Source organism: Tamandua tetradactyla, chromosome 3 (genome assembly GCF_023851605.1).
Source record: "Tamandua tetradactyla isolate mTamTet1 chromosome 3, mTamTet1.pri, whole genome shotgun sequence".
NCBI lineage: Eukaryota > Metazoa > Chordata > Mammalia > Pilosa > Myrmecophagidae > Tamandua > Tamandua tetradactyla.
Window position 1 is genome coordinate 142,113,371 of NC_135329.1, and position 26,592 is coordinate 142,139,962.

At 37.2% G+C, this 26,592-nt stretch overlaps 1 protein-coding gene across 1 annotated transcript in view; it reads left to right on the plus strand.

The window, feature by feature from the left end:
- The window catches only part of MYO3B (myosin IIIB), a 510,258-nt gene that overhangs the window by 387,422 nt on the left and 96,244 nt on the right, over window positions 1-26,592 (plus strand). Inside the window, exons 31-32 of the mRNA XM_077151780.1 lie at window positions 10,205-10,265; window positions 11,193-11,289. Of these exons, the coding sequence (XP_077007895.1) occupies window positions 10,205-10,265; window positions 11,193-11,289 (158 nt within the window). The remainder of the gene's footprint in view (window positions 1-10,204; window positions 10,266-11,192; window positions 11,290-26,592) is intronic.

The window sequence follows — 26,592 nt, forward strand, 5'->3', positions numbered from 1 at the left end:
GTATTTTAGAGTAAACAAATATTTCCATATTTAAGTGTAACTTGTACATTCAACTCATTCAGCAATAACACTGATTAGGAGTGGGATGCAGGTTATGCATTCAAAATTGTTCTACAAGTTACCAAGTATCCAAACCTATTGACAAAAAAAATACAAAAGCTAAAAGCATTCCTTCTTTTCTTTCCATATTTTCCTGTAGTAATGGTGACCCTATTTTGTAATCCTGTTGTTTGTTTCACTTCCCCACACTCTCTTTGTATTTCCTTCATATCATTTATTAAAGCCCATAAATAATGCTCCCCCTCTCTAGAAATCAAGAAAAGCTAATTAAAATAATGAGATACTTTTTTAGCCAAAGAGATAAGCAAAGATTTAGAAGACTGATAATATCCAGGGTTGTGGATGTGATAGGAAATGGATCCTTTCATGCTTTTTAGATATAAGTATTAATTTTTGGAGAATTTGATGATATATTTCAACTCCTTAAAATAGGCAAAAAATATGCTCACTTGTTGATCCAACAACTTCACATAGTTTGTTTATCCTAGGGAAATAACTGGAAAAGTCCACATAATTGCATTCATAGAATATGTAATGATATATTATTTATATTACAAAACATGGAAACACCATAAACATTCAAAATAAGAGGTGCAGTCAACTTTGGTTTTCACCCGATGGGATACTGTGGAGCCATAAATACATGATATACATGAACACTTGCATATGCATGTATGACACACTCAGATATATAGAAAGATACTCATATTTACATAAGGTAGGTTAAAATGGTGAATATGTCATGAGCCATTATTTTTTTAAATGTATGTTATATACATAGGGAAGAATCTGAAAATATATATACAAAAATATTAGCATAATTACATATAGGTGTGAAGGTTATCCCAGGTCTTTTATTTTCTCCTCCTTGCATTTTATACAGTATAATTTATATAGTACAATGGTGAATATATATATTATTTTGTAATCAGAAAAGGGAAAAAGGCAATGTTTTGCAACTACTTCTTTTAGATATTTACTTTGGGGAGAAAAGCAGATATTATTTCATTTTCATAGATTACTTCTTGGTGAATATTCAGACTACTAGGGAATTTAGACCATTTTCAACAATTTACAAAAAAGAAGAAAAGACAAAATTGATGAGCACATTGTCCCTCTAAGATTAAGACAAGGAACCCAACTGCCACCACTGTTATTCAACACTATATTGGAAGTTGTAGCCATAGCAACTAGGCAAGAAAAAGAAATGAAAGGCACTCATATTGGAAAGGAAGAAGCAAAACTTTCACAAAATCCTATATATAGAAAGTCCCCCAAAAATCCATAATAAAGCTACTAGCACTAATAAATGAAATCAGCAAAATGGTGGACTATAAGATCAATATGAAAAAAAGTCAGTAGTGTTTCTATACACTAGTAATGAATAATCTGAGAAGGAAATCAGGAAAAAATTTACATTTACAATGACAACTAAAAGAATCAAATATCCAGGAAAAAAAACTAACCAAGAATATAAAGAACTTATACATGGAAAACTACAAAATACTGCCAAAAGACCTAAATAAACGATAGGACAGTTCATGCTCATGGATCGGAAGACTAAATATTGTCAAGATGTGAATTTTACCCAAAGTGATTTACAAATTCAATGCAATCCCAATTAAAATTCCAACAACCCTCTGCAAAAATAGAGAAGACAATCATCAAATTTAGTTGGAAGGATAAGGGAAGGGTCCCAAATCGCTAAAACAATCTTTAAAAAGAAAAACAAAGTCAGAAGACTCACACTTACCTATTTTAACATTTATAACAAAGCTACAGTGGTCAAAATGGCATACTACTGGCACAAAGATTGATATATAGACCAATAGAATCTAATTGAGAGTTCAGAAATAGACTCCTGCATGTGTGGTCAATGAATTTTTGACAAGGGTGAAGAGTCCACTGAATTAGACTTCAACAAATGGTGCTGGGAAAACATGATCTACATATACAAATGAATGAAAGGGGATCCCTTTCACATATCACATTCAAAAATTGATTCAAAATGGATCAAAGAAAACAAAATAACAATAAAATAAATAAATAAATAAAGGACAGGCTACGGTGACTCAGCAAGCAGAGTTCTCACCTGCCATGCCAGAGACTCAGGTTCGATTCCTGGTGCCTGCCCATCCAAAAAAAAAAACCAAAAAGGAGTCAAAGGTCTACATATAAGAACCAGGACTATAAAATTCCTAAAATAAAACATAGAGAAGCATCTTTAGCATCAGCATCTTGTTTTAGGCCGTGGTTTCATAGACCTTACACCAAAAACACAAGCATCAACAAAAAATAGATAAATCAGACCTTGTCAAAATGTAAAACTTTTGAACATCAAAGCACTTCATCATTAAAATAAAATGACAGCATACAGAATAGGAGAAAAGATTTGGAAACTACTTATCCAATAAGGGTTTAATATCCAGAATTTATAAAGAAATCATGCAACTTAACAAAAAGACAAATAGCTCAGTCAAAAAATGAACAAAAGACTTGAATAGATATTATCCATATACAAGTTCCAAAAAAGCACATGAAAAAATGTTCAACATTGTTAGCCATTAATGAAATGCAAATCAAAACCACGAGATGCACTTCATACCTACTAAAATGACTACTATTAAAAAAATACCAGGTGTTGGAAAGAATATGGAGAAACAAGAACACTCATTTATTATTGGTGGGGTTGTAAATGGTGCAACTGCTGTGGAAAATACTTTGGTGGTTCCTCAGAAAGGTAAATATAGAATTACTATATGACCCAGTGTACTGGTTTGAAAGGATGTATGTCCCCTAGAAAAGCCATGTTTTAATCAAAATCCCATTTCGTAAAGGCAGAATAATCCCTATTCATACTGTATGTTTGGAACTGTAATCAGATCATCTCCCTGGAGATGTGATTTAGTCAAGAGTGGTTGTTTAACTGGATTAGGTGATGACATGTCTCTACCCATTTGGGTGGGTCTTGATAAATTTCTGGAGTCCTATAAAAGAGGAAACATTTTGGAGAATAAGAGATTTGGAGAGGGCAGAGAATGCTGCAGTACTATGAAGCAGAGAGTCCATCAGCCAGCGCTTTGGAGTTGAAGAAGGAAAACGCCTCCCGGGGAGCTTCATTAAACAGGAAGCCAGGAGAGAAAGCTAGTAGATGACGCTATGCGCCCTTCCAGATGAGAGAGGAACCCTGACCGTGTTCACTGTGTGCCTTTCCAGCCGAGAGAGAAACTCTGTGTTCGCCATGTGCCCTTCCACCCGAGAGAGAATCTCTGAACTTTATCGGCCTTCTTGAACTGAGGTATCTTTCCTTGGATATCTTTGATTGAATATTTCTATAGACTTGTTTTAATTGGGACATTTTCTTGGCCTTAGAACTGTAAACTAGCAATTTATTAAATTCCCCTTTTTAAAAACCATTCTTTGTGGTATATTGCATTCCAGCAGCTAGCAAACTAGAATACCCAGCTACTCACTTCTAGGTATATACCCAAAAGAATTGAAAGCAGTTAACTGGAATAGATATTTGCACACTGATGTTCACATAGTGGAACAAATGTAACACACTAATATGCGTGTTAATAATGGGACTGGTATATGGGAATTCTGTATTTTCTTTTTTTTTTTTTTTTGCAGACACATCATTTTATTCAACATTAAGAACTCTGTATTTTCTGCATAGTTTATCTGTAAACCTAGAACTTCCCTAAATTATATATATAAAACTGATGAGTACAGTAGTAAGAATAGCTCTGATATTACAAAAACCAAGTGGCAGTTTCTCTTCTTTGCTCACCTTCCCTTGATCAAAATTATATAGACCTTACCTAAAGCAGGTGATATGCAGAGACTTTTAATTGATTGGCATGTGGTCCCAGTAGCAGAATCTGCAAAGAGCTAAGTCTATTTGCAGAATGAATTGTCAGAGAGTCCATATTCAGGAGGGTATAGTACCACTAGATTGGGCTTAGGCTCAGAAGTGAAGCTAAAACCGGATATATAATAATTGTGCACCTACTGTATTCCAGACACCAGAATGCAAGAATATACTTTCAAATGTGAACAACTAATGGATTTCTCAGTTTGTCTATCAGCCATTCTAAATTATAATTAATAAAAGATAAACTATAACCTTGCATATTTTTTATGAGTACATTGAAAATTATAAACAGAAAGTGAGTTATTTGAGTAAGGTTTAGAAAATAGAAAGTCAGAGGGTAGCCACATGTCAATGAGCCCCACTCCTACCCGGGAAAAACATTTCCAATTTTGGCCTTAAAGTGGAAAAAGGACAGTTAAAAGACAAGCTTGATTGATCAAATAATTCTCAATAATGTACACTACTCTAATTCTAGCATGTAGTTTGGCCTGCAGAGTCTATCAACCAGTGAGTGAGATGTAATAGACTGAATCATGTAACCCAACAAAGATGTCTTCTTCATCTTAATCCTCCTTCCTGTGCATGTGGGCCCACATGTAAGGGCGACCCTTAGAAAATATATCAGTTCATGTGTGGACTTCTCTGTGAATTGGCTCGTCTTAGATCCTATTTAAATGTGGCCAAACTGAATCAGGGTAGGCCTTAATCCATATGACTGGAGGCCTTACAAAATGCTAGAAGTCAGAGAAAACCACATAGGAGATTTTTGGGCAGAAATATAAATCAAGGAAGCTCAAGGATTGCTGTAAGCCAGCCCCCAGAATGCTACAGAGTTCAGGGAGAAAACATGGCCTTGCAAATGTCTTGATTTTGACCTAAACCATGAGAAAATAAATTTCCGCTGTCAAGCAAACCATGGGTGGAATTTGTCATAACAGCTAGGAAACCAAGACTTGAGGGGGCAAGTATAGTTCAGATTATACAACTCACTGTAAAATCACACACTGGCATTCTACTCTTCTGAGTTTGATTATACAACACAGTCTCTATCCCCACCCCCCCCAAATCATCACCTCCCAGTAAACTGAGAAATTGAGTTTGGGAGCCTATAAAACTCAAACCCAGACCTTGGACCCAGTGATTTCACCGAGTGCTACCAGCCTAGTATGACCAAGCAGCTTGCTTCAAGGATTTTTTTCTGCAGAAGAAAAATGCTGGGTCATTCTCAGCAGCCATCTACTCAGAAGTTAGCCTTCACGTGCCTTCTCATACAGTCACAATGGGACCAGGATTTATGAAGAAGGAATTAGATATTAATTTCATTTTGGAGCTTTTTCAGGGCAGATACCCAGCAGAAGGTTTCTAAACAGTGAGTGAGTTTCCTTCTCCCTTAGAACCCCACTAGTTCAGTGGACTGACTACAGTGAAGCAGCTGAGAGGCCAAGCCCTGGAAGCAATCTGCTTATGCCTTTAGTTATGGACTCTGATAGGTTAATGGACCAACGAGCCCTTGAAATATAAGGTAAACCATGTAACTGCCTCTTATTCACCACCCTTTTGATAAATGGAGTCACTGCTTCTGCAATTTAACATGGAATACCTAACAGAATCTGAGGACAGTATTATTGTTTTTTTATTTTACCACAGATCCAAAATAATATCACACTTTAAAAATCAGTAATTCGTATGATTGTTGAATCATTTCTCCAGCATCTTCAAGCAGCTGGTAGAAAAAAAAACTAAAGTTGTGAAATTGTAACCTATACCAAACTCTGCAATCTGTTCTACAACTAATTGTTGTGGTGTTGCTTTGAAATGTATTGCTTTTTTTGCATATATGTTATTTTTAACAAAAAAGTGAAAGAAAGTCGATTGTGATGATGAATGCACAACTATATGATGATACTGTGAACCATTGATTGTATACTTTGGATGATTACATGGCATGTGAATATATAATATATATCAACATAATTGCATTAAAATTTAAAAATCAGTAATTCCTTAAGATCTTGCAATAATATCACACTTTAAAAATCAGGAATTCCTTAATATCATGTTATATACCAATCCATAGTCAGATTTTCCCAGTTGTTCTAAGAATGTCCTTTATGCCTGTTTTTCTAAATTTGTATCCAATCTGGGATATCACATTGTATCAAGTTGTTAATATCTCTAAGTAGTTTTCAATATAGAATAGTCCTTTTTTTTCCATACCACTGACTTTTTGAGATATTGGGTTGATTATCCCATAGAATGATTCACCTTCTGTTTTTGTCTTCTTTTGATCCCTTGTGGTCTTATTCAGCTTGTCCTTCTATTCCCTGTGTTTTATGTAAACTATAAGTTAGACGTAAAGCCTTAATTAGATTCAAGTTAAATGTTTTTGACTCAAAGTAAAAATTTATATCCTGGGTGATATTAAGTACTTTGCCTCACATCATAAGACAATGTTGTCCTAACATTGCACTGGATTAAGTGGGTGACATTCTGAATCCTCCCAATGTACATTTACATTGCTTCCCTTGTACCTGAAGGAAGGAACCTATAGGCGGTACTTCAGTACCATATGGATGTCCTCTCCCCAATCAGCCATGTGTCTAGTGGTTTTATCAGCAACCGGTAATCTTTGCCTGAATTAGTTTTCCTTTGGAGTCACCTTTTCTGTAGTCGGCAGGACTTGTGCTGCACTGTTTATGGTTATAGTATTAAGCAAGTCATTTGTTTGCTGATCCTTCCATCACCTGCAAGATGGGTATAAAATAGAACCAACCCACATGGTTGCTGGAAGTATTTATGAGTAACCATGTCTTCATACTTTGCTCAGTACCTGGCAGATTGTACACATCATAAGCATTGGTTGCTTGTTATTCTTGAGCTTTTCCTTCTGGTGGTGGTGGGTTACAGAACATTATCCACTGGCTGCCATTCCATGTCCCTGAAGCAAATAGCAACACATCTGATGAAATCACTGCGAAGGAGTTGAGGCAGTTAGACCGAAGAAAATTGAATTATATCACTTTTTCTAAAGTGAATTGTAATTTATTTTTAATAAAGACTGCTCAGATCAGTGTTTCTCAAGATGTGTTCTAAGAACCAATAGTCCCTCAATATGCTGCATGAGAGAAGGGATCTATTGTTAAAATAACATCTGAAAATGCTCCCCATTTTCTCCTCTCTCTTGGAGTTTCATTGTACATTTATTTATAAAGTTTCTGAATAACCTTTAAAGAGAAAAACCTGCTTAACTTTGTTTAATCAAGAATTTTCTACTCTATTTGTCATAGAAAACCTCCCTCCTCTTTTTTTTTAAAGCATACAAACATATTAAGCTGGCTTAGAGTCTTTGAAAGGCTTAAATGAGAAAGAAGTCCAGCTAATGAGCCTACCCCCTGTGGAGAGTAGGAGGATGTTTTCCACTGGCCTTTAGATCCTGAAAAGACATGCAACCTAGGAGTTCTCAAGAGACTCTTTTCTTTGTGGGTGAAGGAAAGGCAGGAATTGGGCACCCAGCAGTAATTAAACATTCATGCTCTCTTCCCTAGATTTTCTCCAAAACTCCCAGGACTCTTAGAGGACTTTTGAATTTGTCTGGCTATGTGTTCCATAGCCACTGGGACTTGCCTAGCCTGGACAGGAGCGAGCCCCTTAGGCCCAATGCACAGAGACCAAGGAGCGTAGAGGGCATCATGGTTCAGAGGAAGAACAGAGAATTTCAAGTCAAAAAAATGAGAGTCAGGACAATGGTGGCTCAGTGGCAGAGTTCTCACCTGCTATGCTGGAGACCGGGGTTTGGTTCCCGGTGTCTGCCCATGTGAAAAACAAACAAACAAACAAACAAAACACATGGGTCAGTTTTTTGCCATGATAACTTGGCAAATTCCTTGACCTCTTTGAGCCTCAGTTTTCTCAACCACAGAAGAGAGACTATGCAAGTACCAAGCTCAAATGGTTGTGAAGCTCCCATTAGTTATTACAGGCATTTTTAAACTATAGAATACTATATAAGTGCATATTAATGTAATTTTAATGTTAAGTGTATTCTGGTTGATTTATGTGACCCTATATTTTGGGGGACCACTAGTTATTCTTTTATTCATTCAACCTGTTTAATATTTATTGAGTGGTTACTATGTATGAGGTACTGGGTTAGATGCTGATATAGAGTATGGAATAAAGCAGACCCAGTCCCTGCCTTCATAAAACATACATTCTATTGCGACAGTCAAATGCTAAACAAATATACATACAAATAAATATATAATTATAGTCATTTTCCCTGCAGAATGCATGAATAGGTACAGGGGATGTTTAGAACAGTGAAACTATTCTATATGATACCTGTAGTGGTGAATACATAACATTAAGTATTTGTCAAAACCTATATGTGCTGTTTTGAAGCTGTTATGTACTCTAGATAAGACCGTTTTCTTTTAATCCTTTCCTGTGGGTGCAGAACTGTTGTGGGTGGGACCTTCTGATTAAGTTGTTTCAATTGAGATGTGACTCACCCAATTCAACATAGGTCTTAATCCTTTCCTGGAGTCCTCTCTGAGATGATAAAAGAGAGAAAAAGCTGAGAGAGCTTACAGAGAGAAACACCTAGAGAAGTTTGGGGAAAGCTGAGAGAGAAGAGCCCCAGAGATGCTAAGAGAGGATCCACAGAAGCTCAGAGAGGAAGCCACTGAAGCCAGAACCAGAAAGTAGCAAAACCCAGAGAGAATGACCAGCAGAGGCCAACCATGTTCCTTCCCATGTGACGGAAGTGTCTCAGCCTTTCTTCAGAGAAAGTATCTTCTTGCTGATGCCTTAATTTGGACATTTTCATGGCCTTAGAATTATAACTTGTAACCTAATAAATCCCCATCGTTAAAAGCTAGCCCATTTCTGGTTTACTGTATTTCAGCAGCTTCAGCAAACTGAATCACTATAGAACTATATATAACACAAAGGGTGATATGATGTAAACTAGGGACATTATTTAACGATAAGGGATCAATATTGGTTTATCATTTGTAGCAAACATTCCACACTAATGCAAGATGTTAATAATAGGGGGGGATTCTGTTTATGAGTGGGGGGTGTAATATAGAACTCTTTGTACTCAATTTTTCTGCAAACCTGATTACCTATTCTAAAAATAAAGTCTATCAATTTAAAAATGGGTAGCTTGAAAAAAAGATGGGAAATAGGTACACTGCCTATAATCTACTGCAAACAGTTGCATTTTGAAGGTGCATGAATATTGAAATTGAGCTGTTCACATTATCAAAATGAACTTGTCAGCTTAAAAATGAGAGTATTGATGTAGAAGAGACTTAAGAGATCGTGTATCTCAATTCCCTCGTTTAATAGATGAGTTTAACTAGAACCCAGGATCCTGTAAAAATATACCCCAAATCATGTTTAATCTGTGTGTGTGCAAGACAGAGAGAGAGAGAGAAAGAGAGAGAGAGAGAGAGAGAGAGAGAGAGAGAGAGAAGGGATATTGAGATAGGGGCTAAAACCTAGATCTGCTGCCCCCTTGTCAGTGCCTTCTACCCTGCTGGGTTCCATCAAAAGGCTCCCATTTTAATAGCATGTTATAATTATCACATTTTTACACACGTGTTCCAATTGCTAGAAATCAGGGGCCCAACAGAATTGTTTTTTCAAAACTTTGTTCCATGAAACATTAATATTCTAATAGATGTTAATGGGTTATCACTTTTTAGTGATATTAGTTCAGGAAACCCTGCATGTCCCCTACCCCTTAGAGATGCATAAATTCATGTTGTGATCATAAAAGAGAATCCTTGCAGTAAGGAAACCTCTTAAACTATGTATAACTCAGCATTTCCCAAACTTTAAATGCAGAATCTGTTTTGCATTCTTTAATAATTAATGTAATGAACGTTCTGTGTAGGAAGTGCAGCCTTAAGCACCTAAGGTTATCAACTTGGTTGATTTTCAATATATGTGAAAGCTCACTAAACCAAATTTAATAACAGGACTTTACACAGCCAGTTTCTTGGGTATTAGGATCTCAGGCTGACTGTGAATGTGTTCTAACATGTAAGAATAACAGCTCTTTGGATGCATGTCTTTAGGTTGCCCATATCCTTTTAAACCAAGGAATGAAATGGCATGTAAAGAATGAAATGATATAAATTTAATTAAAGAGTATATTCTGATACATCAATGAAGGAAAACAATCCTTGTTGTCTTTTTTTTTTAAGAATGATCATTTTCAAGCCTTTAAAACATTTTATTTGTTTATTTGTTTAGACTCTCACAAGCCCAGAGTTCTCAGAAAGGGTGTGATATCTTCACAGGACATGCAAATAAGGTACCCAGAAATCTTGATGCTGACTTAACTGTGTATCTTTATTTCAGACTCATATGTCCATGAATGTGAAACATGTCTGTGGCTGCTTGCTCGAGCCATCCATATACGAAACTGTTAGTGATATTTTTAAGTCTTTGAGACAAAAGCCCAGCCTGCTAAAGAACTTTGGTTCAGTAGAGAGATGGGGAGGTATAGTGAACAGAGAATCAAAAGCCTGAAAATTTGCTGCTGAGAATAAATGCTGACTGCTCCCTGAGGTGATTTGTCTGTGCACTCCACTCTCTACAGATGTTAGAGCCTCTTTCTGAGTAAGGACCTGAGGTTCTTTGGTAGTACTTTGATATCCTGCTCGAATTCAATATGTGAAATGGAGGCGTCTCTCTGTGACTTGGAGCCCAGAGCAGGCTTTGAAGTCTGATCCAATTTTTGCTGCCTACTATTTGATGTTGAAAGGACGAAATGAAGAAAATGCTCAGTTTTTTTTCCAGTAACTCTGCTGAGCACATGTAAGATTCAAATAACAAAATCCTTTGGATGATGTACTTAGAAATGTTAAATAGATTAATACCTTCCTATAGGTTTTCTTTTTTCTTTCGTAAAGATAAATTTTAATTATAGGAGAAAAATTTGCATGCAGCTGTTTTTATATTCTGGGCTATAATTAATTTAGGAGGGGGCTAGGCTAACTTGTTCAGAAGAAGAAATGAATGAATGAACCAAAAGGTGTTGAAATTTTGCTACCAATTGCCCAAGGAGAGGACCTCCATTCATTTCAAATGCAAGACATCTGCAACACACATCAATCCAATATGTTTAAACTTCCCTTACAATGGAGAGTAAGGGTCCCTTGGTTAAATGGAAGCCATGTCCTTAAGACTGCTTCATCAGAAGATAAAAATAATGTTTCTCTTGCTGGGTCTTCTGCAGCACTCTGTTTCTGGGACTGATTTGCTGTCTTCTTGGACATGCCATGCTGCTCCAGATCACCAAGACCTGAGGTCCTCGGGAGCCCCTCTAGAACATGGTAAGAAGAACATTTTGAATTGTATGCTGCTTCTACCATTACCATTTTTGTGTATTGTTTAATGAGTTGTTTTGGCAGTAGTGTCCAGAAGACAGGGCTCAGATAGTTATATGACCTAATATTAGCAGTAAGTTAAGGTTTGGATAGTATGAGGATGGAAGCAAAACTTGTCTTAAAGATATCACCTACACACACCCAAGTTTACTTTTCCGAGGAAAGAATATGAGTACATGATTTGCCTTTTATAAAACTGAGAACTTCATTTTGTTAAGGAAACATGAACAGCTGACAAACTATCAGTAAAGCAGATCTAAAGGTTGGTAAAGAATAATGATTTAGAAAGTAGTTCTGCCCTTTTAGCAAAAAGGACATTCTTTCAGCAACAATACTGCATTCCTTTTGGAAATAGCCATTTCTGGCCCCTTTTCTAGATTCTTTGCTACAGAAAATTTTAAAAATTAGTTTTGAGGCTTATCTGTGGCTGTAACCAATATAATATTCCTAGTAGATAAAAAAAAAAAGCATTCATAAGAAATATTTATGTACTAAGGACAATGTGGCCATTCCAAGGAAAGAAGACTTTTCAACTTAAAATGCTGATGTGATACTGAATGTCAACCTCATCTGTTTTTCTTAAATATGCAGTGATTTCTCAGTCTCCCCAAATGTTTCCTTTGCCTATTTTTCAGTAACAAAGTAGTTTACCACAAAGAGGGAAATGCATAATAAATATGTAATGACCTACAGTCCATAAGGAACAAAAACTCTAGAAGAAAGACAAGAAGGATGTGTCCATTAAGGCAGAACCTTTTAAATGGGTAGTTAAATAATGTTCAAGACTAAGACTATGATGTGTTGGGGAGGGGAGGAGAGGAGTAATGCAAAGAAGAGAAAAACATGGGGAAAAGATGACACAATGTAGCAAAATCCATTACGTAAGATTTTGATTGCTACTTTTCTGTATCCAAACAGACAATCCCTGCCTTTTAGTTGGAAGTATTTAGACCATTTACATTTAATGTGATTATTGGTATGTTTGGGTTTAAATCTTCATCTTGCTATTTGTGTTCTATTAGTCCCATTTAGTTTTGTTTTCTTTTAACACTACTTTAAAATGGAGAAATTCCCAAAAAGAAAATGAAACAGTATGGCTGTATGTAAAGGCACCAGTCCTGGAGTCAGACTTGCCTGGATTGAAATCTTTGCTGTCCCACATAGTATTAATCAAGTTACTTAACATCTCCTTGCTAATATCTCCATATTTAAAATGAGGAAAATAGTAGTTCATGTCTGAGAGGGTTGTAGTGAGGATTAAATGAGCTGGTGTAAATTAAGGGCATAGCATGGAGGTTTATAGAAAGGGTCAATAAATGTCAGCTGCTGCTATTGTGATTATCATTGATATATAAATGCAAAGTTAGTCTATTCTATTAAAATGGGGTATGAATTATATGTAGAGAAGTAAAGGTCTTATTGGAAAGCATTAAGTTTGGTGGGATAGTTCAGGGGGAGTAAACATATTGCATTTTGAGTGAATAACTATTAAAGAGAAAGGAGATTTGTTGGATTACAATCATCTCTCCCAGTCTTTAGGAAAATATCTCCAAAGGTCACATGTTAAAAGTTACACATCAGATTTACTGCAAATGGTTCATATGCGCTTTCCTTTCACAGATGACACTGCTTTGCAGTCTAAAGGATTTTCTGTTCGGTCTGCTACCATCACCATTACTTTTCCTTATCTTTTGCAAACAGCATCCTATGCCGTCTTTCTTGCACCTTCAATCTTTTCCTCCTCCAACTTCTCTTATGCATAGCTTTTCTAAAATAGTACCTTGATCATAACATTCACTTCCTCCACACTTCAGTGACTCCCCCTATTGCCCCAGCATCAGTTCTAAGCTTCTTGGAGGGATTTCAAGGCTTTCTATATTCTAGTCCTAATTTTCCTTGCAGTTCTGTCTTCCTTTGATCTCTCTTCCATACGCTGTACTTTAAAATACCCAGCCATTCTCTTTTCTCTAAACATGGCTGGTACAGTCTTTCCCTCCTTTGTGATTCTGTTCATGCTGCTTCCTCTGCGCCACGTGTCCTTCTTCTTTGTTCACTTGTCTGAATCCTCCCCACACTTCAAGCTCCACAATGGCTCTCATCTCTGTGCTCTTTTTTTTTTTCTTATACTACTAATCACATCCTGCCTTGTATTATAGTTATTTGTATGCATCTACTGGATTTTAAACTCTCTGAGGTCATATTTTCATTTATGAATTCCCCTCATCACCTAGCCTAGGTCCTCCAATTGAATTTTTGAGCACCCAAAGACATTATGAAATAAAATAGAAGCAAGAATGAGATGAAACTCTACTTAAGGAAGTCAGAGAGAGGTTTTAAAAAGTATTTTCATAATCTTGGAAAAAATAAATGCCTTTTAGTCAGCCCCAAAATAGACATAACATACTAGTGGAACAAGTTAAAATAATTCAAACTGTTTCATATCATTGCTATTGTTATTTTGGGCAGGGAGTGAGGGCACACAGGTTCAGGAATAGAAAGCAAAAAACTTTGTTTAAATCAAATTCTCCTTGACCTTAGAAAGTAATGAAAATAAATCAGAGAACAAAGTTTTCCATTTTTATCTATGTTTTCAAGGTTATCAGTTACAGAACAAGTATATTTTGTAAGAGACATTTTAGTAAGTTGTACCTTGTGTATAATTCTCTGCCTTAAATGACCCATTATTTTAATTCATGCTTTTGTGGGATGTTGAATGAGAATATTATGAATATATATACTAGTTTGCCTCAGTTTTAAAAAAAAACATTCACATCCAACAAGTTTGCCTTTCAACTTTCAGTTAGGGCTGACTTCATTGTTCCATTTGAGGGGTCTATGGGAGGGGGTCAGGGAATCAAGCTTAAATTACTCAATCAGGACAGCTCTCATCAGAGCAGTTATACAATGAATGTGTAAATGTATAAATGCAGGGCTACGCCAAAGGCTGTCTCCAGTCCCTTAACCAGAGGTCCTAAGAAGTGTCACTAACTGGCCCATTGGGCCTGACTTATTTCTCACATGCCAGAGAAAGGTACTGCATACCCGGAATATGTCACTTTGGCCACTAGTCCAAGCAGTTAGATTTTTTATTGAGCTAACAGGAATACATACAGACCTGATATGATTTCCCTAGATAAAGTTATTTTTTAGGCATTTGTCTTTTTATTTATTTATTCATTCATTTATTTAACAGATTATTAGCACCTCTTAAGTATGTGCCAGGAGCTGTTGGGCCAGTACTTCTCAAAGTATCTGTTTTGAAGACCCAGTTTTTGTGTGTTTGTTTAATGTTTAATTTCTAACTTGCATAATCTGATGCTTTTGTAAAATACAATAAAAATTAATTACTAGAAAAATAAGGACACACTTGGATGTTGTGTCAACTTCAGATTGACCTGAAAGTTTCTAAATACTTTAAATGTCTTTACTAATCTTGTAGACCAGTAACAAGAGTCTGTTTGAAGATCACGCTTCAGTTGCTTTGTTGTAGCTACTTGTGATACATCAGTGAATGACATAATCAAAGATACTGTCCTCATGATACTAGCAGAAGGAAGTGGAAAATAAACAGCATGCATAATAAATAAGTCAGCTGTACCAGGTATTAGAAGGTTTGTGTTATGGGAGGGGAGCAGGATAGAGCAAGAGAGATTAGGCGTAGGTAGAGTGTAGAGGGCAACGTTGGGAGGACAGTTGTACTTTGAGATAGGGTGGCCAGGGTGGGCTTCATTGAGAAGGCTAAGTTTGAGGAAAAACTTGAAGGAGGCAAACTAGTATATGCTTATCTAAGAGGAGCACAGTCCCAGCGGAAGGAATGGCTATGGCAGAGGCCCTAAGAAGGTAGCACACATGGAATACTCGAGAAATAGAAAGAAGCCAGTGTGGCTGGAGCTGAAACAGCAAGGAGGAGAGATGGAGGAGATGAGGATCCAGAGCATGCACAGTCAGTACTTCTGAAACCTCGATGTCATAACAGTCTGGCATTACTGTTTATTGTAATATCAGTCATTACAACAATCTTAAAATGAAGATTCTGATCCACTCGGTCAAGGATGGGTCCTGAGAGTCTGCAGTTCTAATTAGCTCCCAGGTGTACTACTGATGCTGGTTTGTGGTCCATGCTTTAAGAAGTGAGGATACAGTGAAATAGGGAGCCACTTAGCATTCCCAGCAGGGAAGTGACATGATCTTAATTATGTTTTAAAATGATCACTCTAGCTGCTGAGTTGAGAATAGGGTGTAGATATTATCAAAGAATGAGATATTCTGTTGAAGTGAATTTTTCAGATGGCTGAAACTTTCTAAGTCCCATGTTACCTTTCATACTGAGTGTACTGAACACAATTTTCCTTATTCTTAATGTCTTGGAACCATGATTACAACAAAAATATCACACTAAGCTGTAATGCAGACAGTTCCTGAGAGACCATGGTGAAATGGAGCTACTTACCCTTGTATTAAATGACCCTCAACCGTTATGATTTCTAATACACCTGCTTATTTTTTCTTTCTTCTCCCTCAGTACAATGCTGATGCTTCTTGCTTTCATAATGTGCTCAACTTTTGTAATATACTTTCCCCTCCTCTCTTTCTTTTTCTCCTTTGCTACAGTCTAAAAAACACATTTTGAATATTTTTTCTGTATAAGAGAAGTGGGTTCTGAATGAGGGGTTGAGGAAATCCCCTGTGAATAAAGGAAAGACAACTACCATATATGAGACATCTATTATAGGCACTGTGCTATTATCTATATTTTTTTAGTGTGAAGTACACAAACTTTAGTTTCACTTTATGAGCTGTGCTTGTTCAAGAACTTCCATTGCCTGGTCCTAGGTTTTCTGTTATATTCAGAATAAAGTTCCAGATACATGACTTCACTTAAGTAAGGTAGCTCAGTATTTTTTTTTGCCTTCTAGTCTACAGATAATATAAATTAATAATCTGTATTTTGAAGTGAAGTTATTGCACTTCTAAAAAGTAACTTTACTTTGCATTTGAAGATGGACTGTGATGAATTTTTAGTGTAGAGATTATTGTGCAAAGGTGCAAGTGAGTGGTATTGTGCAGCTTCCTGAGGGACTCACAGTTGGCAGTGTAAGGAATCCGGATGTGGTAGGAAACCACTCAGAGAGCATGTGGTATAAGTTTTAGTGATCTGATTTCACATCATTTGTGATGTGACCTATCTACCCCACAGCTGCTGATCAAATCACAGACTTTTGACCCAACTGCTTCTTTAATGCCTTTTACTTCATTATTTCCCTTTATCTTTTGTGTTGCTCGTTAGTAAATTTTGTTGATTTGGGGCAAATAAGCTATCAGAAAGCAAACTTGGGACTGTGTTTCATCTTTGTAATTCTCGTAACTTAGGGTGACCAACCATCTCACTGTCCCGGAATTGGTATGTAAGAATTTCAGCACTAAAACCAGGACAATCCTGGGTGAACTGGAATGCGTTGTTCATCGTATTATAATAGTTGAGCTCAATTTGGGCAAGAATAATTTTTTTTAATTAGATTGCCAAAACAGACAAGCCTGGGCCTTAGATCTGTGCTACAGAATCGCATCATACTGGCCACCTGTGTTCAGGAGTGGTTGTAAATGGCTTGCCAGACAGCAATCATGGTAATCATTCAAGGTTCAGATGTCTTCCATTTGACGGGGAGAGCACATGGAAACCAGGTTCTAAACAGACGGTATGCTACTTACTACGCCCCTTCACTCCATACCCAATTTCATTACTGAGTACTGGACACAAGATTGTGAGGCAGTGGTGTCTTTACTTATGGGTAGTCATAGGTGGTTTGAATCCTCACTCTTTTCCACTCCATTAGACTGAGAATATCTTTTCTTTTCTTGCTTAGGAACCATTGAATTTATGGTAAACCCTTAACAATGAGATTTGACCAAGTCTTTGTCTTGATAAAATAAGATGATAAAGGAATTGCAGGTATAGAGTTCTCATCTTTAGCATGTGAGCTGGAAGAAACACCTCTTTTGTAAAGGATCCTTTTAGACCAAAAGTTCTCAAACTTCAACAAGCAGCAGAATCACCTGGATGGCTTGTTAAAGCACAGATTGCAAGGCCCACCCCAGAGGTTCTAATGGGGGAAGCGGGGACATTTCTAGCATATTCCCAGATAACATGCTGCTGCTGGTCTTGGGACCACACACTTTGAGAGCCACTGCTTTAGATATTTCCTATTTCCATGATACTATAACGAGAGTGAACTTTACATATGTGGCTTTTTTCTCTTCACTCGACAGATATTTATTGAGCACCTGCTATTTGTCAACTGCAGAGCCAAGAAGTGAAATAAGACATTTTAACAGATAAATAGAAAAAAAAAAATTTTTTTTTTTTTGACATGGACAGGCTCCAGGAATCAAACCTGGGTCTCCGGCATGGCAGACAAGAACTCTGCCACTGAGCCACTGTTGCCTGCCCACAAATAGAATTTTCGTATCATGGTCTTTGCAGCTGTTATTTTTCAGCACCTATTCATCTAACACTCTGAGTGTCTTCATTTATCTCTAGTGGTCACATGAAATTCTCAGGAAGTTGTCAAAAACAAAGCTACATTTGCTTGTAACTTTGCTGTACAGGAGGAAGAAGGGAATGTTCCATATTATTAAGTCTTTAGTCTCTCAATTTCTGAAATTATTAGGAATTATTGCCTTTAAAGATATTTCCAGTGTACCTCTGCCAGCCCAGTATGCCTGCATGGCAAAGTTGCTCTAAAAACCAGCAGATCTGGGTGGGTGATGATGGTGCAGTAGCAGAGTTCTCACCTGCCATGCCAAAGACCAGGGTTCAATTCCTGGTGCCTGCCCATGCAAAAAAAGAAAAAACAAAACAGCAGATCTGAGTATTTGCATGTATTTCTAATTTGTATGTCACTGACACAGTGTTTGTGTCCTGGCTTTTTGTGAAATAATTGAGGCAAGGACGGTAAACGTGTCTACAAAGTTTCAGGCTTCTAGACTTGAGTTCAGAAGGATGGGAGGAGAAAAATGAGGGGAGATGATAGTTCTATTAATCCCAAATTTAATTTCTAATTTAGTCACATTTATACTAATCATACTAATCATACATCCCTCCTATTTTGCTTAAAAGGCTTTTCTCTTTTTCTATTTTTTTATTTTTCTTATTTTTAAGAGATCTGAGTTTGAAGTTTTTGTTTTGCTTGATTTTATAATTTTGGAAAATGAAAACAAAGTGCTTGAAACATAAATTGTGATCGTGAGGGTTACCCCAACTGAGGCTTCTGTCTAAAACTCTTCTAAAGGAACTTTTTATTTGTGCTTACCAAGAAGAAAGATTCATTTTGGTTGTCCATTGTCCCTAAAATTTGGGAATTGGGGTGATAAAGAAGATGGGCATTCCATGTATGTTGGCACTGCATCCACTCAGCCAGCTGAGTTAAAGCGAGATTCTGACTCCATTGGAAGAGTAGAAGCTAGAGGAGGCGAGAGGGGAAAGCAGCCGATGCTGTGAGAGTGGTAGTTAGAAACCTGGAATGTCTTTTGTCAGGCTGCCATTCCCGAGACCAGTACACCTCAGGGAAAACTATTCTGCGGCCTGTTCTCATTCTTACAACTAATTCAAGTGTGTTACAAAACTGGATAGTTTTTCAACATCATTTCTGCTTACATGTTACTGCAAACATTTCTGAGTAAAGTTCCTATTGAACCTTTCTAGTGCTTTCCTGATTGCATTTGTTCAGATGCACTTTTTGCCGATGACTAGTTTGGTTCTGGCATTTACACAGGACAGCAGGGCCATGGCTGCCAAATGCTACAAGGAGGATGGGGATTGTCGAATGAGGTTATTGGGCTTCCAGAATTTGATGTTGATGGCATGGCTGTAAAACGTGCCTAGAGGGATTTTTATTATTTTTGAATTCTTTTTTTATGTGATGTATTTGAAATAATACATACACTACAGGCTGCCCTGTTAGCCTTAGCTGTCTATTTTATTTCATTTGAAAGGATTTTTTCAACTTTGAAGTTAAAAATACAGTTGTTTAGTGGTAGTGATTTTTCTTCGTTATACTTTTGTTTTCCAAGATTGGAAGTAATGAATTTTTAAATTGTGATTAACATGTATATAACATAAAATTTGCCATTTTAGCCTTTTTTGGCGGGGAGAGGGGTGTGGTGCATAGTCCAGGAATCGAACCCGGGTCTCCTGCATGCAAGGTGAGCATTCTACCACTGAACCATCCGTGCACTCCATTTTAGCCATTTTAAAGTGTAAAGTGTTCTGCTACTGTTGCCGCCATCCATACCAAAACTTTCATCCTCCCAAATAGAAACTCTGTACCTATTATGCAATAACTCCCCCATTCCTCCAAACCACCACCCGCCCCTGCCACCCACCCCCCAGCTGCTGCTACTGGTAACCTCTAATCTAATTTCTGTCTCTATGAACTTACTTATTCTAGATATATCAGATGGGATCATACAATGTTTGTCCTTTTGTGTCTGGCTTATTTCATCCAGCCAACTGTTTCCAAGATTCAGACATATTATAGCATTTCATTTCATATTGTATCAGAATTTCTTTCCTTTTTATGGTTGAATAATACTCCATTCTATGTATATGCCATATGCTGTTTATGCACTCATCTAGTGATGGACACTTTGGTTTCCACCTTTTGGCTATTGTGAATAATGCTGCTATGAACATCAGTTTACAAGCATCTGTTTGAGCCTCGGTTTTCAATCCTTTGGGGGTATAAACCTAGAAGTAGAATTACCAAGTGGTATGAAAATTCTGTGTATAACTTTTTAGGGAACTGCCCAACTATTTCCTAGCACCATTTTACATTCCCACCAGCAATGTACAAGGGTTCCGATTTCTCTACGCCCTTGCTATCATTTGTTATTTTCTGCTTGTTTGTTTGTTTCCCATAACAGCCATTCTAGTGGGTGTGAAGTAGTATGGAATAATGAATTTTTTAATGTATCAGGAGAAACATGTTTTTAAATAAATCTTATTCTCACCTTGGACCAGCGCTAATTCCATTCTCACGAAAGTTAAGTGAATCAATCTAAGAGGAACGAGGTTGTACAGTAGTTGAATATATGAGAACTGTGACGTGTGTTCCTAAATTGTAATCAGTTTTAAATGCTATATGGAGGCAACAGAAGTGGTCCCAAATCAAGAAAGCAAAAGAGAAATAATACTTAGGTACATGACTGTGGGCAGAGCTATGGATATTTCTTTCAGTTTTTATTTTTATTTTACTCTCTTGGTTTCCTCATCATAGATCCTCTTTAAGTAAGTAGAGCTCTTCTAGAATGACTGGGAACATGCTGGGGTTGTCTGCCTTATAAAAACAGTATTTTGCAAGAGAGAAATTATGGTTTAAATTGAAAGAAGGCTGAAGAGAATGAAATGCATCTTTATTATTCATTCATTCGTGTAGTTGTTTGTTTATTGAGCACCTACTCAGTGGCAGGTACTATGTTGGGTGCTGGGAATACACAAAGGAGTAACATCCTGGAGTGCCCTCATGAAGTGTACAATCCAAAGGAGAAGTGGACAAGTGAACCTGAAGTCAAATCTCCTTTGACCATGGTGTTGAGAGGGGTGATCACAGGAGCTTGGGAGCTACAATAGGGATAGCAATCTTGGGAGGACAGAGAGGGGTCAGACAGACACCAGAGCTGAAACTTGAGCAGAGTTGGCCAGAAGAAGAGTGGGGAAAGATGTTTCCAGCTCTCTGCCTGTTCCCTTTCCACATGGGGCAAAAGTTAACACATGAAAGATAGGAGATTATGGTTGGTTTCTTTTTTTACACATTTAATAGTTCTGAAATATAACATATCCACAGGAAAAAAAAATGTTTGAAACAGAGATGGAGAGTATAAAGAATTATTATAAAGAAAGCACCCACGTAACCACCACCAAGAGGACAAAACAGAACTTGTCAGTAACCTAGAAGCCTTCAGATACCCTTTCCTGAGTGTGACTGCTTTCTTCTCCCTAGTGGTAACCACCTAAGTAAGCATCCCTGAATTTGGCTGTTTTTGATCTGGAATCGTATAGGATGTATTTGTTGGTACCTAGCTTCTTCTTTTTCCTTAACATTTTACTTTTAAGGTGAATTCATGCATTTTCATTGCTGCATAGTGTCACATTAGAGGATGAGACCCCACTTTATGAATCTATTGTCAGCAGGCTTCTGAGATGTTTCCACTTGAGAGCTCTTACCAATAATTACTGCCTTGGAAGATGATAGCAGTGTGGAATTGCCACACAGAGGCAAACAGACTTAGATATGAATCCCAACTCTGCCATTCTACCGGCATTATAACTCTGAATGAACCTCTCTGTGCCTCTCTTTCCCCACCTGTAAAGTGGGGACTATAGAGGTGCCTGTACCCAGGGCTCATGGTATGTGGCCATGGTAGTGAGCATCCAATAAAAATGTGCTGCTGCCTGGGGTTGTGTTTTCACTCATGGAGTCTTCCATTTTTCTTTGAGTAAGTTTTATAACAAGTTCATTAGCCTAAATTATCTGGATTTAAGATTATGGATGCCTTGAGATCCTTTTATTTAACCCTTTCATCTTAGTTCCAGATGGCCAAGTGTCTGGCTAGCGATCGAGCAATGGAGTGGATACTTTTCTAATTCTTTTCCCTACAGCTGGGTCCAGAGCAGATAGGTGGACAAGTAGAAGAAGACTTGTTGCTGTACCAGCTCTCATGACCCAGACTCCTCTCAATGGTTCTTTAGGCAGCCATTTTAGCTTCTTAAATGTATTTTCCTCTTCTCAAAGGGCTGAATGGTTAGCAGTATGTTCAGAACAAACTGTAGAGTCTATTACATTATGCCCAAGTTACTTCTTTTTTTGTTCATTGGTCAGAGATATAGGATTTTAAGGGTTCTATCCCAATAAGGTTCAAAGGTGAGAGGTCAAAACTAGGGATATTCAGTCCTACTTGGGGAGTATAGTTAAGTATAGTTGTTTTGTTTAGCTGGAATTGCTGTTGAGTTTGGATTAAAATGATGTGATTTTTAAAAAAGGACCATACACATTTCTCATTAAATGGTGAAGTTATGAATGCAGTTGTGGTAATAACAGGAGGGAGTTCAAAATAATAAGCAATTGATATTAAATGAGTGCACAATTTTTCTCCCAACCAAAACCAACTCATAGTGTTTTCCTGACATACAGCTTCCAGCCACTTTATTCTGTCTATCCAAGGCAGAATTTTGCCAGAATACTTCCTCTACCCACTCCCACCCTTCTCCAGCTCCGCATTTCTCACCTCTTACCAGTGCTTTGCTGGCATTTAAATCTTGTATGACATTAAGGCTTCCTGCTTTGCCATGTGGACTCTGAGGTTCCTAAGAATGTATGTGTGCACGCACCCTTGTGTGTTTGTGTTGCTCTGGCAACTTTGAGGAGACTCTAGGTCAAGATTTGTCCTTCCAAATAAGACTCCAGATGATTAGCTAATGCATGTAAAATAGAGTTTGCCACATGGTATATTAGTCAGGGTTCTCTAGGGAAACAAAATGAATATTATGAGCAACCCTGTCTGCTCTGGATTCAGCCTAGGGAAAAGAGTAAATATTATGAACTTTTTTTAATAGGAATTGGCTCACCCAACCTTGGAGATTGGCAGGTCCAAATTCCATAGGGTAGGCTGCAAGCTGGAAACTCCAAAGAAGTTGAAGTTGAATTCCCCAGGAGAAATTGGCTGTCTGAACTAGAGATAGAAATTATTCTTTCTGACTGCTGAATCATCAATTCTCTATTTAAGGCCTTCAACTGAGAAAATCTCATTGCTGAAGGTAATCTCCTTTGTTGATTGTGAATGTAATCAGCCAGAAATGCAATCAACTGACTAAAGATTTAAAACCATGAAATAGCCTCACAGTAACAGTCAGACCAGTACTTGCTTGACCAAACAACTGGACCCCGTAACCAAGCCAAGTTGACACATGAATTTAACCATCACACATGGTAAGCACGTAACAAATGTTTAGCTGCTGCTGCTGATATTCCTCAATCCTCAAATGAGAGTCACTTAAGTACCTAATTGCCATGTTAACTCCTTGCTTCTTTCTGTTCAAATCAACAAGTCTTCTGGAGTGTGCTAAGATTCCTATAAAGTGCACGTGGTTTTCTCTTGATGTCACCACAAGTCTCAAGAGTTTATCACCTTGAACGTTGATTGTGTTACGGAACTAATTTGTTAGTATTTTCTGAGTCTGGCAATTTCTGCAATGGGTGGAAGTTATATTTCATTAACCCATCTAAATGGTATAAGTAGTATTTAGAGCTCCCACCGAATGAGATCCCCATTTTCTTTCACTACCGTCCAAAAGATCTGTTTGGCTGCTTAGCAGTGAACAGTCTACCCAGACATCAGGCTGGGTTACATGCAGACTTAGTGTTCCCAAAAGGACCCTTCCATTTGAAAGGAACAAATTAGTAATATCCTTTTTTCATTAAATTGGTACCAGGTATTTTTCCTAATCAGCCTATTTTAAAAAACAAATCCAAACAGGTCCAAGAAACAAATGCAAAAGATCTACAGAGCTCTTAGGGAATGAGTTTATGTACTATCCTAATTTCAAAGGAAAAGTTTCAACAGCCCAGCCCTCCCAAAGGGCAAACACCCACTTTAAATGTCAAACTCTGCATTTGTGCAGAAATAAGATAAGTACAATGAGCTCTTGGTTTGTTTCTGCTCTTAAATGATTTGTTCTCCAAAGGACAGTTTCAATGCTAACTCATTATACAAAATCTGAATATTTGGGGCATGGGGTGGGGGGGGTGGGGGGAACAGCACAGAACATCTAAAGATCCATTCCAAATTTCCAAAAATCAAATTACAAGGTGTCCATTCCGTTTGCCTTTCATTGCTATATTTGCCCATGCCCAGTACAGTCCAGCACACAACTTTAAACTTTTACCCTGCTTTCTCATTTCTAATTTGGGGTGCTGTATGGGAAGCAGGCACTTCCCCTCTCTTGGGGGCTATGCTCCACACTGCATCCTTCTATTCAGTACATTAATAGTACATTAATGGAGCCCCACTTCACGTACTAGTTTCTATTAACACTATGGGAAGGCACTGGGAAAAAAATACATCATGTTTTCTCCCGCTTTAAATGGGAAGTTAGAATCGATGCCCCCCCTAACCCACTGCTTGTGAGCAAATTAACCCATAGGAGCACAGGGGACAACCTGTACCTTATTGCTGAATGAGCAGAGAATGGGATGCACACTGCGTAAAGGTTTTGCTTGCCAATTATCTGTAACCAGATATTTAAAAACATTGACTTTAAAGTGGCTATCTTCTCTTCAACACTCCTGACAAATGTTCATCCAGACCGACTTCACACATTTTTTTGCAGGCCTTTTTAATATTATGAGCTATTGTAGGAAGTTAATGGAAGCCGTGTACCCTAACCCTAGAAAAATGGGAAAATTCACTCCCACAACATTTTGTGCATAATGCCAAGGACTCTCTGAACCCTGTTCCTGATCCCATGAAGGGGCTTCATCCCAGATTAAGAATCCCTGTATTATTGAGAGGAATTGACTGATTTTTAAGATGACCAATGTTACAGTTTAACAGATTGTTAGAAGGATTTTCCTTCCTGCTTTCTAAAAACTAAACAAGAAAAAATGGCTACTTCTTTTTTCCAAGGTATTTCTTCAAATATTTGTAGATCGCTATAGCATCCTCAATTAGAGTTTTTCTCTTTGGGAGCTATATCTCTATAAGTTATAATATGACCTTCAAAAGTTATGTATACATTCAGGAAAGTTTTGTACCAGGATCTAAGCTCTTGAGGCTAATGTATGTATATGCTATCCAAGAAGGATAGAGCCTCAGCTTCCCAAAAATGCCAACTCTGGTTACTATCATGTTTCTTCATCATTAAAAAAAGTTAATTGATCCCTTAAAAAAAGACCTGAGAATTCTTGAAAAGACTAAAACATTGGGCCCTATGTTTATTTATCCATTACCAAAACTCTTTTATTAATAGAAAGTTGCAGGGCGGACCACGGTGGCTCATCAGGCAAGAATGCTCGCCTGCCATGCCAGAGGACCCGGGTTCGATTCCTGGTGCCTGCCCGTGTAAAAAAAAAGGTTGCTTAGATATTGCTCAATTGTCTGTATCTAGTCGAGAGAGAATTTTTAGACCAAATTTTAATATCAGGAATTGAAATTAACATAATATTATCGTTTCATATTTTTTTGAACTCTCTATAAAGTGGGGTTAATGTTTTTTGAGTATGTTTTATATGCTCAGATAATTTATGCACAGTATCTTAGTATTTACTCTCTTTGAAAGCAGTTTTTTTCCTGATTCTCATTAACATTGGTTTGACCTCATAGCTTACCCTATTTTGACTTCTAGGACCCCTAGTTTTATAAGAGTAATAATAATGTTCCCAGAGATCTTATATGCTTGTTTTTGGAGTTTTTTAATTATTTTTCATTTTCCTTTCACTAAAAACTGAATTGTAATTATGTAGAATGTAGACAGAGACATATCAAGATAAAGCAAAAAAAAAAGACAAATATACTCAAAAATCCAAAAACAACAACAGCAAAAAGCCTGATTCAAGATCTAGAGATGAGGTATTTATACTTGGTTCTAGGTACTCAATTAGCCTCACTGAAAAAATGAGCAGATTATAGCAAGTAATGCCTGGATTCTAAAACCGGAGGTTAAGAATCAGTAATGAAGTTCTGTGTACTGACAGATATTTCACTCATCCTCACTGCTTTCATAAAATTGATAGCAGTTTCTGCATTTTAAAAAGTATTTTTCAAAAATTGTGATCCCTCTTTTTACACATGATCCTCATTTTAACATTGTACACACTTCCTTCATGTGGTTACTTCTGTGGGATCTATAGCCATGAAATAATACTTTGAGTCTACTCTTTTATCCCCTCAAAGTGTTTTCCATCCTGTTCTATTGTAGTTAACTCTTCACCTTGATATTGTAACTGTAGGAGGCCCGTCTTGAAATCCTAGAAGTTTGAATGTTATCTAATGATGTTGTTTTTCTGCTTCCCATGTAGATAAACATAAATTAGTTAAACACTACAAAGCTGCAAAAATATTGTATATATATATATATGTACAGGAAATGTATCAGACAGAAATCCAGCAGAAAAGAGATGGCACACTCAAATTAGAATAATATGAAGACATTATTTTAAAAGATTATAAACAGGATGTATGGAACCCATAAATAGT